Here is a 14,491-nt window from a genome sequence, read left to right as displayed (position 1 = left end):
TACCTGGGGATGTAGGCACCACCAGCAGTGCAGATACGGGGGTGTGTGGCTATGGGGGGTCAACTGGAGGTAGGAATAAGGAGCAGGGATTTGGGTTCAGGCAAATAGAAGGGCCAACAATAGAGTCTGTGCCTTTTTCAGTTCTGTAATTCCTTGTGTTTATGTCAGAAAGATCAGGCTCCTGTGGTACCCCACCACTTGGCTCTGGGCCTTGTCAATCTTTCATCAAATAAAACCAGCAGAGGGCAGCATACACTTTATTTTCAGCCACAGATGGGGCCAATTCCTGTAACCAGAGGCCCTGGCCCCTCCTTCTGAACAGATGAACCTAGTCTTGGAGCTGGCCTGGGAGCAGGGATAGGTAGACAGGGCATGTCTCTTGAGCTCTGGCTCAAGAGAGCTAGGACATTACACACCACTCTGTCCCTAGGGGTATCTCCTGGAAGTAGGCAGCTTTCAGGTGGATGGGCAGCAGCTGCAGGAAGAGCCCCTTCCTTCCTCTTAGGTCTCTGTTGGGATACTGAGGCACCTTTAGCCATTGTGGGTGGGATTCCAGGCTGCAGGAGGCTCCTAGCAGGCGGCAAACTTGCGCTGGATGCGCTTGTACCGAAGCAGTTCCTGCTCACTGATAGAGGGCTGCAGCCTTGTGGCGGCCTGCATCAGATCCTCCATGGTGAGCAGCAGGGCTGGGCTCCCTGGCTCCAACCCTGGGAAGTGACAAGAGCAAGTCAAGGCCAGGGAATAGCTGAGGACTAGAGGCTGTGGTCTACGCCCAGGCAGGGAGAGTCCTGGGGGAGGCACTTTCCTGTCCAGAGTCCTCTGGATTTCAATAGTCCCTCCAATTAAATCCAGAACCAGACCTTGCCCTGCACCAGCTTTTTGACTTCTGGGGCTGCTGAGTGGCTCACCTTCCTCCAGGTCCCGAACCCTGCGTTTGAGGGCAGTTGTCATGGCGTCAGAGCAGAGGGAATAGAGGTCAGCGCCTGTCAGCTGGGGAGGGCAGCGATCCAGCACATCCACCAGGCTCACAGAGGGCTCCAGCTTGAATCTGTGGGGGGAGCCAGGAAAGAAACCACTGTAACTGGCAGCACCTACACCCTCAAAAGCCCTTGCTGACCAGCTGGTCCACCCCAAGGCCCAAGCCCTTCGGGATTCTTCCTTTGACAAGGCATACTTGCGTGTGATGGCACTCAGAACCCGCAGCTGGGAGGCCCGGTCCTCGCTCACCCCCACAAACACCAGCTTGTCAAATCTTTAGGGAGATATACAGGGAAGGTCAAGTTCTTCCTCTCCAAGGAGGCTTGCTGGCATCAGCACCAGGGATCCCAGCCATGAGGGGTAGAGAAGGCACAGAATGGGGGTTGAGGGATAGACTCAAATGGGATTGGCCTGGTGGAGGTGAGAGGTATGAGGTGGCCACCTGCCAGGCCGCAGCAGAGCAGGGTCCAGGAGGTCTGGCCTGTTGGTAGCTCCAATCACAAACACATCCTGAGTGCTGTGAAGCCCATCCAATTCAGCCAGGAGCTGAGACACCACCCTGGAAAGGATGAAGAGAAGGCTGGAGAGTCCCAGGTCCATCCTCAGCCCTATCTCTGCCTGTGTGCCTCTCCTTGCCACACTTCTCAACAGGGCTTTCTATTCAGTCATGCTCTGTGTATCCCTCTATGCAGGCTCCCATTCTCCCCAATGTCCCACCCCTGCCTCCACTGTACTATCTAAGAACTGAAAGGGCAAGAACTTCTATCTCTGGGCCGTGATCTAGAGTGGGCTGTGACATGCCTCTCATCCCTCCCATCCTAGACCCCATACTCCTCCTGCCCAGCCCCACCTGTCCATCACTCCTCCAGAGTCTCCACTTCGCCCCCGGCTTGGGGCCAAGGAGTCCAGTTCATCAAAAAAGATAATGCATGGAGCCGCGGCCCTGGCCCTAGCAAACACTGGCGGGAGAGAAAGGGTTCGTGGGAGGGGGAAGTTCAGGGAGTGGTTTGAAGCCAGGGCAGAGGTGGAAAGGAAACCAAGGTTTGACCATTCATCACCAACACTCCTGGCACTAGACCTCTCTGGGTAGGAACCTGGCTTGTGGAAAGGAATACCAGAAACAACCATGGGGTGGGGGAGGCAACCCAGGGACTACCAGGGCTTGAGAAGGTCAGGAACCCCTGCCCCTCCCTGCTTGCTCACCTTCCCGAACATTCTCTTCACTCTGGCCCACGTACATGTTGATGAGCTCTGGTCCTTTCACGCTGAGAGGAGGCGAGAGATGAGAAGTGAGACTCGCCAGATGCACACACACACACACAGTCACCTTTCTCAGTGCATCTCTGCAGCCTGCTGCAGCCCCTAACCACCCACCATCTCTTCCAGGCCCCTGGCCACCTGAGGAAGGTAAGGCTGCACTCAGTGGCTACAGCCTTGGCCAGGAGGGTCTTGCCAGTGCCAGGGGGCCCATGGAGCAGGAGGCCCGAGCGCCTAAGGCCCAAGCTTAGCAATTCGGGGTGCTCCAGAGGGAGCTGGATCGTTTCCAGAATCTCCTTTTTCACCTCCTGCAGCCCGCCCACATCCTGCCAGGACACGGAGGGGATCTAGGAGACAGAGGGTGTGTGGTTGGGGAAATTCTGGTGTAGGGAGCTCCTGCCCCACCTCCAAGGAGCTGGAGTCTCTACCTTGGGGGCTCCAACGGCTTGGGAATGCGCTGCCTGCAGCTGCTCCAGGGCCTGCCCAAAGTCCTCTGCCAGGAGGGGGAAGCCAGCTGCACACAGCTCCCCCTCATCCTCCTCGCTCCAGCTGCCTGCCGAACTGCAGAGAGAAGCACAGGCGGGAGGCCTCTAAGAGACTTCACTTAAGGCCTCCTCCCTGCCAGCGGCCTGTTCCTCACCAGCCCCCAGCTCATATTTCTTCTTGCCTCTTTCCCCTTCCTGTGCCCGTTTCCTCACCCTGAGTTCTTGATCCGGGCACAGGCTGCACGGCTGCTATGGGTCAGAAGGGCATACAGATCCCCCACCACAAAGCCCTAGGGAACCAGAGGAAAGGATAGATGAGCAGGGTACAGCAGGTTGAAACCCTTGGGGGATGTGGAAGGTGGTCCCCCCACCAGCAGCAGAGGCCCATTGCAGATGCAGTGGGGTATTCACTTGCAGGGCAGCCGGACCAAGTTCCTGGGACAGAGTAGAGGAAGGCCCAGCACCCTGGCTGGTACTCACAGCACACCGCCGTGCCAGCTGGACCAGGTTCACCTCTTGGCCCAGGGGGAGGTGGGCAGTGAGAGCCTGCAGGATGCTGAGCCGCTGCCCCTCTGACAGTGCCGGCACCTCGAGCTCATGAGGGAATGCTGTCTGTACATCGGCAGGCAGGTCCCGGGCCCGGCTCGTGGTGGCCACAACCATCAGGGGAGGACAGCTGCACAGAAGGAAGTGGGCACTGAAGGTGAGACCGTGGCTGAGCTCCTGAGACTGATACAGAAGGCAGGGGAGGGGAGGTGGGTGCCGGGATGGGACAGAGCTGAGCACCCCAAAGGTTCTCGGATAAGGATCTGTGGGAATACCTTGAGAAAGGAACCTGTCTTTCCCCTCACATGAGGGGCTCACTGAGGTTTTTCTTCAAGCTAGTGTTCTCAAGAGTGGGACCACCACCTCCTCCTCCCTCTGGAAACCCTAAGGCTTTCAGCTCAGGGCTGCTAGAGGGCTGAAAGGCTGAAGAGGAGAGCTGGGTTTCGCCCTGCTAACAGGCCCAGCTCTGTATAAATACCTGGTGAGAGGGTCCTCATCAAGGAGGAGGTGACGCAGTGTGGCCACCACACGGGTGTCCTCACCCAGCTCCTCACGGTCCCAGCCCAGAAGGTCCACAGCTGTCAGCAGCAGGACTGCGGGTCGACAGCGTCGGGCCCGGGAGAAGGTGGCCTGCAGTTTGGTCTCCACAGCCCCGCTGCTGTCTGCACAGAGGCTGGAGCAGGGCACCTGGGAGGGGAGCCCGATGGGCCTGTGAGCATGTGAACAAGGGGCAGGCGTGACTGGGGTGGGGATTGAGAATTGAGTCAGAAGTGCAGGCCGTTTTTTTTTGGGGGGGGGGTGTGGTGGCAAGGATTAAGGGAGAATGTAACTCTGGCCAAGTCCCACCTCTCCCTTACCCATTCCCTAGTGCTATTCCCTGGATGCCTAAACTGTCACCTAAATTTTTGAAACCCCCTCCCTCTTTAAAGCACCTCTCAGTAGCTGAGCATCATGGGAACATGTCTGACCCACTCGGCTGAGGTGTTATTGTCCTGCTAGTAGGTCAAGAGAGAGATACAGTCAGACTACATCTGAGAGGGGAAGTACTTGGCTCCACTCTCCAGGTGCACCCACCTTCACTAAGTGGAGTCCGAGGCGGTTGCAGGCAGCAGCAACTGCTGTGGTTTTCCCACTGCCTGGGGGGCCCCGTAGAAGAACACTGCTAGTTCCTGCCAGCAGGGCACCCCTGTAACCAGAGAAACACTTGTCTCCTCCACCAGCCCAAACTTCAGCATCCCCAGTAACACAAGGACCCCTGGATTCAGAAGCAGACTCATGGTTTCTCACTCCCGAGGCACACCCTGTCCCACCAGGATTGTTTCTGTGTGGTGAGGCTGTATTCCCACACTACCTATGGAGCTCCGGCAGGGGCCTTGGAACATACCCAGCAGCCAGGGCCTAGTCCCCTTGTGCTTTCAGGGAAGCCTTGACTATTAGGTCTGGTCTCCACTGTACTAAGAGGAATTAGGGGGAGAGTCTGTACCTACCCTTGAGCCAATGATTTGGAGAGCCTGAGAATTTGTTGACAGAAAAGTCATGGATTGGTGGTTTGGGCATTCTGGTTTGCGGGGGGCCTCCCTATCCCACTCTGGCCAGGAGCACTGGGAACTACTATCTGGTCTGTGGTTGTACCTCCAGAGACATTGAGTGAGACTTTCCTTATCCTGGGGCTGCAGCCTCACTCACCCTGGCTGGAGGCGAGGCTTCAGTGCCGCACAGAGCTCACACACCAAGGCCTCCAGGCCTGGGGGTGACAAGCTGCTCCAGAGAGTATGTTCCTGTGAAGGCATCCCTGGAACAGGGCTCAGGGTAACACCCACCTGTGAAAGGTGGGAGGAAGCTTTCAGTTGATGCTTCTACCCTTTCTCCAGGTTTATTCCTATCCCCAGGGCCTCACCATGTACAAGGAGGTATGGGTAGTGTCAGCCAAGTAGGCACTGGCTGGCTCTTCTGGGGCTTCTCCAACTGTTTTCTTCACCTTAAAAAACATATCCCGCCACCTACAGGAAAGAGGCCCAATGAATCCCATGTCCAGGGCCCACATACCCCCTTCCTGAGGATAAGTTAGCTGTTTTGAATCATAGAGGTCCTATTTTGAGGACAAACTCAAGAGCACCACAAATAAATGCCCCCAAGAAATGGCTGGATCATACACATGTTGAGGGCAGGGGCTATGCTTGGCCCTCTGCATCCTCCATGGGTATCATCAGAATTTGTTGTGTGTGTGTGTGTGGGGGGGGTTTCCAGACAAATGGTCACTCCCTGGCTCTCATGGGAAAAGCCACTGCTGCACTAAGTAATGTATCAATTGATCATTTCCACTGGCCGCAGAAGAATCTCTCCCTCAATCACATATCTACCAAGGTCCCTAAAACCTCAGGAAGAGGAGTTCCCTGACTTTTACTTGATAATCCATAGATTCTAAATTACAGGCAGATTCCTTAATGACAGCTAGTGATTGATGTTTCTCTATCCGGGCTGTACACTAGTATTACTGTGAAGCTGTAAAAAAAAAAAAAAAAAAATTTCTCTTATACTGTAGGATTTATTTATATGAAATATCTAGTAGAGGCAAAACCATAGACAGAAAATAGATTAGTGGTTGGTTGCCAGGGACTATGGGAAGATGAGGTGGATGGGGGAAATAGGGAGTAGCGGCTGATGGGTACAGAGTTTCTTTCTAGGGTGATGAAAATGTTCTGGTATTAGATGGTGGTGTGGTTGTACAACACTGTGAATTACTAAAACCCACCGAACTGTACACTTTTAAAGGGTGAATTTCATGGTATATGGATTATACCTCAATTTTAACAAAGAAACCTTTCTCCCTCCTTGGGAAAATATAAAGACCCCATAGACCTGCCTCACCAGGACCGGGTAGGGCTCAGGTGTCTGTATTTTTTGAAGCTCTCTCTGGGACTGTGATGCATAGCCAGGGCTGTGCACTCACTAACATCATAGGAAGCTGTGTATTCAACTTACTACCTGGGGAGAGGGTGGGTAGCAGGTTGAAGCTACTAGCCCAAATTTCCAGATAGAGAAATGATGAACTGCTACCCTCTTTAGTCCTCAAGCTGCAAGGCAATGACAGAGCCAGATTATAACCTGGGCCTCTTCAAGCTCCTTTGCCCACACTGTCCCATAGTTTCAAAGCTGCTCCTCTGGCAGCAAAGGTGGGCGGCAGTGACCCAAGGTGGAGGGGGAGGCGCACCAGGTTATTATTGTAAAACTCGTAGCTGTTACCATTGGCAGAGATAAGAGTAAAAACTAGAATAAGGAAAAACAGATCCTACTGTTATAAGTATTGTAACATTTATTATAAATAAAAGGTGGGTGTGTCTACAACCTAGAATCCCAATCAGGCCAACAGCTTGAATCAGAGTGAGTGATGCAAGCCCTGGAAGCCCTGTGCAAGAATCTTGGGCTAAGGCCCAAGCTCCTGCAGGCTGATCCCACTTCATTTGAGACCTCCTAGAAAGCTGAGTTTTGACTTGATGGCACATAACAACAACAACAGAAAGCTGAGTTAGTGCCTATCAGTTGTGTCCTCTTAGTAAATCGCTACGGGAAGTAAGTCTGGAAGAGAGGGACTGGTTATGATATAGGATCACATTTTCCCCCTTCGCACAAGGCCAAAGCAGCCTCTTAATTCTTTGCTTCACCGGGATTTATGGAACCTTTGTGGTCAGAGTAAACAGCTGACCTTGTTTTGGGTTCCTGTCTCAGTTATCCCCTATTTCCCATTTTCTGCTGAGGATTAGGAAAAAGAGGCGGCTTTTCAAGGGCAACAGCAATCTCTGTGCTATCTTTTGGAAAACAGGACTGGGAAGCAGCATGTGTTCACTCCATCAATTACAGAATTCTGAACCCAGGTCTCCTTACGTTGAGTATATGGGAGAAACATCTGAGCCCTGGCCCAAAAACTGTGGTTGAGAACCGGAAGGAAAGAGTCACATCTTGATCTAGGTCATTAAATTATTCTTTATGCTTTCCTTTACCTAGGCACACCATACAACAATCAACTTGTGGATAAACACTTCCCAAAGTCAGCAGTGTGGTTCTTCACCCTCTTTTTAGTCACATACTTGTTTGAGAATCTAAAGAAGGTATGGACCTTCTCTCCAGAAAAACGTATGTAACAACAAAACAAGCTCTTATGCTTAAGATTATTATATACAATTTGGGGGAGGTGCAGAACTCCTGCACCCAGGTTAAGGACCCCAGTGGTAGGAGAGGAGGCAGCTGCATACCTGGGCAGTTTCTCTGGGCTTCCTTCCAGGATCTCTACTTGCCCAATTGTTGGCACACACAGAACATCCCCTTCCTGGACTACCCTGCAACACAGCAGCAGCCATGTCAGCTCCCACCAGCCATCACGAGCATGTGCCTGGCACAATCCCTCCACGCCCAGCCCCCCATGCAGACTACTTCTTAGGAGCCTCCTGCCCACCCAGAAATCCAGAGCAGTACTGCAGAGAACAAGTCAGACCTAGAATGAACTGGAGGAAATAGTGAAGAGGCCAGAAAGGGGGATCAGAGAGAGACCAGAATCTGATCTGGCGAAGAGGGGCAGAGAAGAATCCTGGCTATTTTAGGATCCACACAGATCCAGGAGGTTTCTCAGTTTAGAATGTCCAATTTCACCTCATGGTCCAGATTTCTATTATCTGCCTGACACAGGAAGAGGCTCCTACCCACAGTATTTCCTAAAATGTGGCTTCTTTTCATCAGAAGTTCTGCGGTACTTGGATCTAAGGCGTGGGATAGGAGAGTGATGAGGGTGGGACACCATCCTTCTAAAAGGGGTAGGCTGCTAACCTGGGTATCTGAAAGTGCCGATAAAGAATGTGGTCATAATTTCCATTAGTGCTGTAGTGGGGAGATGACACGATTTCAATGTGTAACTCTCTGGCAAACGGAGGCCCAGGAAGCACTGAGCAGCTTCCTCTGTCTTCAGAAGCACTGGAGCTGTCCAAGTATCTCTAGTAGAGAAACAACCACTGCCTTATAACCTTTTCCCAAATCGTCAGCAATGTATCTACTTGTATCCTCTCACCTTCATATAATCATAACTCTGAGGTAGCAAGAGTTGAACACATATATATCCCTGGATTGCTTTCCTCTCAAACAGATACCTTCCCTCCAATGAGCATCAGGAAGAGATGTCACCTCATTTGGCTTTGAAAAGTTTCAGAGCCAAATTTCTGGCTCTGAAAAGTTCCCCAGTAAAGATAAGCCTTCTGTGAGTACCTTTAAGTTGGCCCGAGCCAGTGAATTAGTAGAAACATTTAATTGCCACAAGGCTTTTGAGTGACACCAGGAAGCCACTGGAATTGATATTAAGTAGACATTATCTGAATTCAGGTTATGGGAAGGACATGATTTTACTGAAGCTCAATGGGTTGGTTTAGCAGAATGACCTCCAGTCTGAGTACTCCAGAAGTTTTTCCACTGCTCAGAAGGTAACTCACATCCACTCCTCCTCATGTACATCTTACATCTCTTCCCGACATCCCACATCATTAGTCTGCCATACCACCATTGTCCAACAGAACTTGCTGCAATGATGTGAATGTTATGTATCTTCATGTGGGTATTGAGCACTTGGAATGTGACTGGAACAACCAAAGAAGTGAATTTTAAATTTTATTTAGTTTTAATTAATTTAAATTTCTGTAGCCACAAAGGGGCTAGTGGCTGCCATATGGACAGTGCAGGTCTAAACCAGACATATGGGTCTACATTAGACTAAATTTGACTAAGTTATTTCACTGCATTAGACTAAATTTGTTGCTGCAGATACAATTATCTTCTTAAAGTAAGCTCCTTAAAGGCAGAAACCAAAAATTTATCTTTTCTGTATTAAACATTAAATACCAGGCACCAAAGATAATAACCCCCTTTTTTTTTTTTGATCCAAGGAATTTACAATATATAATGGGGGGGGATTAGCCAGATTATATAACAAGGCAGAATAAAATAAATGCCCTAAGGTACAAAATGCCATAGAAGAAGAAACCATATAAATGTTGTGGTGAGGAGATTATGAAAGGCTTTGTGAAGAAGGTGACATAAATTTTAGATGGGCCTTGAAGAAAGGATGTTACGATTTTAACAGATTATGCTAGAAGAATAGGAAGGAATTTGAAGCCAAGGAGAAACACAAGCAAATCATCTCATCTTACCATCTTCTGTACTAGACTCAGCATACTACTAGAAGCTCTGGTGGTGTAGCACCTAAGGCATTTGACTGCTAACCAGAAGACTGGAGGTTCAAACCCACCAGCTGCTCCTTGAAAGGAACATTGGGCAATCTACTTCCATAGAGATACCTACCACCTTGGAAACCCAAGGAGGGGCCGCTGTGAGTTGGATTCGACTAGACTGGATGGTTGTTAATGGGTGGCATAGAGTCAATTCTGACTCACAGCTACTCCATGTGACAGAGCATAACTGCCCCATAGGGTTTTCTAAGTTGTCATCTTTATGGGAGCAAATTGCCAGGTCTTTTTTCCAAGGAGCTGCTGAGTGAGTCTGAACTGCCAACTTTTTGGTTAAGCAGCCAAGTGCTTAACCGCTGTGCCACCAGGGGTTATTAATATTGGGTACATTGTAGCAATTTGAGTAGAAGATTAACATTCACACCTGGCAATTTGATTGTGAATCTCACTTTTCACCTGAATAGATGAAAGCCCTTCCCATATAAGGAAAAGGAAGACAGAAAGGCACACGAGAGATACAGATAACAAAGATAAAACACTTTTACCCATAAAATACTGCATTATCAGTGATAACAAACATTAATCTATGGTAGACAGGTTGAATGACCAGGTATATCTAGGCATTTGGGAATATACCCAAGACCATATATAAAGTTGGCAGACAGTATATCTACATATGTGTTTGTAAGTGCTATAATAATATCCATCTAAATAGAACTAAGAGGTTAAGTTATGATAACTTTGTAGGCACAGTCAACCACCCCAATGGAGCGAGTTGCTGGACATGTGAGCTCAGGATTATGGTCACAGGGCCATCAAGCTCAACTGGCATAACATACTACACAACAACATTGTTCCACATCCTGCTTTGGTGAGTAGAAAACGGGGTCTTAAAAGCTTGCAAGTAGCCATCTAGATGCAACAATCGGTTCTCCTCATCCAGAGCAAAGAATGAAGAAAACCAAAGACACATGGAAACAATTAGTCCAAAGGACTAGTGGACTATACTACCTTCAGCCTATATGACCGTGAGACCAGAACTAGATGGTGCCTGGCTACAACTATCAACCACTCAGAAAGGGATCAGTGCAGGAGATCCTGGATAGAGAGAACAATGTGGAACAAAACTCAAAATCATAAAAATAAAGACCACATTAGTGGTCTGACAGAGCCTGGTGAGACCCTAGAGACTATATGTAGTCCCTAGTTACCCTTCAGGTCTGGAATTGAATTCGCTCCCATGGCTTCCAGCCAAACAAGAGATATCATATAAGAGTGAACGTTTACATTAGGTACATACATTCCTTAAAATGATCAGTTATGGGAGAACAGAAAAGCAGTATTTGCACAGCGAGATAGTTCAGGGGGCAGAAAAGCATAGGAAAGAAGGACACAGGGAAGAGGTAACTGCAGGGAGGAAGTGGGAAGAGAACTGTTTCATTGTGGGGAATTGCAGTCAATGTCATGCAACAAAATGTGTATTAACTCCAGTATGGAAAATGAATTTAAAACTTTCACCTAAATCACAAATAAAAAGAAAATAAAGCTCTTCCAATGCACCACCACATTATGGAGTTTTATATTGATTATAAAGAATAAATATGTCTACAAGACATTAAGTGAAAAGTCCAAGATTTTAAGGTATGAAAGGCCTAAATTCTATTGTCTTTCAATTAAGGCCTAGAAAAGCAGATGAGGAGTAAGTAACATTCCTGGCCTTGGTGCTGTATCCTACCTGAATTCTGAGCTCTCCCACTTCCAGAGGGTCACAGCCGAGATTAAAAGCTAGTGTGGCAGGCACGAGAGCCAGTCCATCAGCGAGGGGCTCTCCCAGCTGCCCAGACCCGGGTCCCAGCCTCTCAGAGAGATCCCAGCGAGGCTCCAGGACCTGCACCGTGGCCAAGTGCGGCTTGGCGTTCGATGACTCTCCGATCCGGGCCACCCACACCCATTCGCCCTGGAAGAGGCCGAGGCCCCGGAGACATCTCTTGCTCACCCCCAGTGAGTCTCCAGTCCCTCCCAGAACTCCCCGGAGTAGCCGGACTGCACCCAAAGCCGCGAAGGAGGACACTACGGGCGGGGGTGGGGGCTGGCTGCTGTCTCCAGTATCCAGGCCCAGTCTGGCTCGCCCGCGGAGCTCCGTCACAGCCAGCCGCGTACCCGGGCCCAGCAGCCCTTGCAAAGCCGGCCGCGTCTCCAGCACCCGCGGCCCAGGGACTGGCAAAGCCTCTCCGCGCCTCACTAGCAGCGGCCCGACCCGCTGTCCGAGCCCGGGCCCCGGCGAGGTGCCAAGCAGCGCCCAGCCTAGCGCCGGGGGCCGCCGCACCGGCCGCGCCCGCACCCATGCCCCAGAGTCCAGCGCAAGGAGTCGCAGCAGCGCTCGGCTAACAAGCAGCTGCGGGGGCCCAAGGCCTTTCTCTTCGGTCCCTGCACCCGGCCCCTCCAGGGCCGCCACTAGCAACGCCGGCCCTGCGGGGCTCTCCCCTGCAGGCCTCAGGGCCAGCACCAGCCCCAGCCCCACCGCAGGCCACGGGCCCCCGGGCGGGAGTAGCACCGCCAGAGAAGGAGTCTCAGTGGGGAAGGGCTCCAGGACCCGCAGGACAGCCAGCGCCATGGTGAAAGGAGACCAAGGAAGCTGAGAGCGTTCGCCTTCCGTAGCCACCGAGGGGGGACTACCAAGCTGTTCCTGCTCTGTGTGTGTATAAAGCGTCGTTTCCGCTTCCGGCAGGGTGGCGTGAAGAAAGTGGGAGGGGTGTCGATTGCAGGGAGCACGCTCTGAGAGGAAGGAGCTGCGCTTTGGCTAGATCAGAATGGTGTCTCAATGGGAGTAATCACTGCGGTTGCGTAGAATTTACACATGCGCCCTCTGAGCCGGTGCTTACAGGCATCTTGTAAGGAAGAATGTTCTCCCAACTAGCATGTATTGAACGGTTTATTGACTAACCACTGAACAGCCAGCGTGCTCCGGAGCGGCTTAGCCCAGTGCTGGGAGCTGTGGATGGAATGTTTAGAAAACAATCTACCGCTCCCTCTGTGGAGCTGTAGGCACTGAGGTTTCGGGTTTTGGGAAAAGTGGCAGGAGGGAGTGGTAGGATTTTAAACTGTTTTAGAGGTGCTTATGGATATGTAGAGGCTGCTAACTGGATTGCTACATGTGATTCATGTAGCCCTGCTTGGTGCTGCCACACCTGTTCCAACACATCCTACACAAAGCCCACGTTCCAGCACTTCTTGCCCTGTTCATTGTCCTGTTCGTTCTACACCCACCAAACTGGGAGCGAAGACAAAGCAGTTGTTCTTCCATCTCCCCAAATGCAGTTGCTACCCTCTACCAATCCTTGAAAACTGGAGACCAATTTCCAGTTTCTACCCTAGAGGGAAGAGAGTGGAGGCTTCAGTTATAAGCACCTCAGACAACAACCTGCTTCCCACTTGTGCTGTTACTTAGATTTCATCTCTGTCTCCAGCCGCACGGCTCTGTGTACAGGACACTCACACACTGGTAGGCCACATGTTTCCAATTATTAATAACATATTTGCAGTCAGAATCAATGGGATTGTATGATTGTAAACTACTCTCTGGATCTTGCATTCTCTTCTACCTACTGCCCAACTCTCTCCTTTCCTTTACAACTGAGCATCTTCTATTATGCATTCCTGAAAATATTTTTGAAAGTCAAGTATCTGAGAGTTGAGTATTAGATTTACATGTTATAAAGGATTTCTATCCTCAAAGAAACAAAAAAATATTTTTGTCTGATTATAGTTCCTGGAAGTACCTTCAGTCCTAAACCTGAAATTGCCCAGCCACATTTCTTTAAATCAGTGTGTAAGAATGTATTAGGTACTTGGGCTCATGTGGATGAAAGTTCCCATTTTTTGGTAGTACTAAACTGTATGTGGCTCTGTCTCCTTCCTCCCAGAGGAATCAAGGAGTGGGAGGAGAGTGGATAGGCCCCAATAGGTTATATCTGCTCTATACAGCAGTAGGCAAGCTCTAGGATTCAGGACTATAGTGCTCCTTGGGGTATTGTTGTTGTTGTTAAGTGCCATCGAGTTGTCTCTGACTCATAGCGACCCTATGCACAGCAGAACGAAACACCCGCCCAGTCCTGAGCCAGCTCCACCATTCTTGCTACACTTAATGCCTTGGAGCATTAGAGAAAGGCAAATACATTTGGTATCCTTCCTGGAAGGTCCTTGGGTGGTGCAAACAGTTTGGACTGGTCTACTAATCTAAAGGTTGGCAATTTAAACCCACCCAGTGGGACCACAGAAGAAAGATCTGGTGATCTGCTTCCATAAACATTACAGCTAAGAAAAACTTATGGAACAGTTCTACTCTGTAACACATGGGGTCACCATGAATCAGAATTAACTTGACAATGTGTTTTATCCTGCCTGGTGTGGGAACCCATACAGACACGAATAACCAGTTGCTGCTGAGTGGAGTGACTCATGGCAACCCCACGTGTGTGAGAGTGGAACTGTGCTGCATAGGGTTTTCAATGGATGATTTCTCAGAAATGGTTCAGAAGGCTTTCTGAGGCATCTTTGGGTGGACTCGAACTTCCAGCCTTTGAAAGGAGCACATTAACTGTTGGCACCACTCAGGGATTCCACAGATACCAATACCCATCCACAAACAAATGTCATTTCCTTCCAGGATTTTCCCCTAGCAGATAATGGCTGTCATGCAGTTCACTTTGTGTTACTTTGAAATCATTATTCATCATTGAAAGCCAAATACAACTTCTATAAGATAGCCAGTAGGAGCTCTGGTAGGAAGGCACTTGACTGCTAACCGGAAGGCTGGCGGTTCAAACCCACCAGCCACTCCTTGGAAGGAAGGTTGGGAGATCTACTTCAGTAGTGATACCACCTCAGAAACCCAAGGAGGGGTCACTATGAGTTGGGTCTGAATCGATGGCACATAACAACAACAACAACAAGATAGCCAGTAGTCTAAATTTGGTATCTTTACTTCCTTACTTCTTGCTCACT

At 50.1% G+C, this 14,491-nt stretch overlaps 1 protein-coding gene across 1 annotated transcript; it reads right to left on the bottom strand.

Annotated features, from left to right (window-relative positions):
- Positions 1-570: 570 nt before the first annotated feature.
- On the bottom strand, positions 571-12,101 carry PEX6 (peroxisomal biogenesis factor 6). Its single transcript, XM_007936235.2, has 17 exons — positions 11,223-12,101; positions 8,085-8,248; positions 7,517-7,600; positions 5,164-5,266; positions 4,953-5,086; positions 4,341-4,452; positions 3,745-3,953; positions 3,201-3,396; positions 2,934-3,010; positions 2,664-2,796; positions 2,377-2,582; positions 2,182-2,243; positions 1,829-1,937; positions 1,421-1,537; positions 1,175-1,252; positions 909-1,048; positions 571-707 (listed from the first exon to the last, which is right to left on the bottom strand). Exons 1-17 carry the CDS (start codon positions 12,099-12,101, stop codon positions 571-573), a joined length of 2,940 nt encoding a protein of 979 aa, XP_007934426.1.
- Positions 12,102-14,491: the final 2,390 nt, after the last annotated feature.

This window comes from Orycteropus afer, unplaced genomic scaffold (genome assembly GCF_000298275.1).
Source record: "Orycteropus afer afer isolate SDZICR_OR568_19922 unplaced genomic scaffold, OryAfe1.0 scaffold00034, whole genome shotgun sequence".
Taxonomy (NCBI): domain Eukaryota; kingdom Metazoa; phylum Chordata; class Mammalia; order Tubulidentata; family Orycteropodidae; genus Orycteropus; species Orycteropus afer.
This window is presented reverse-complemented; position numbering and strand designations above follow the sequence as displayed.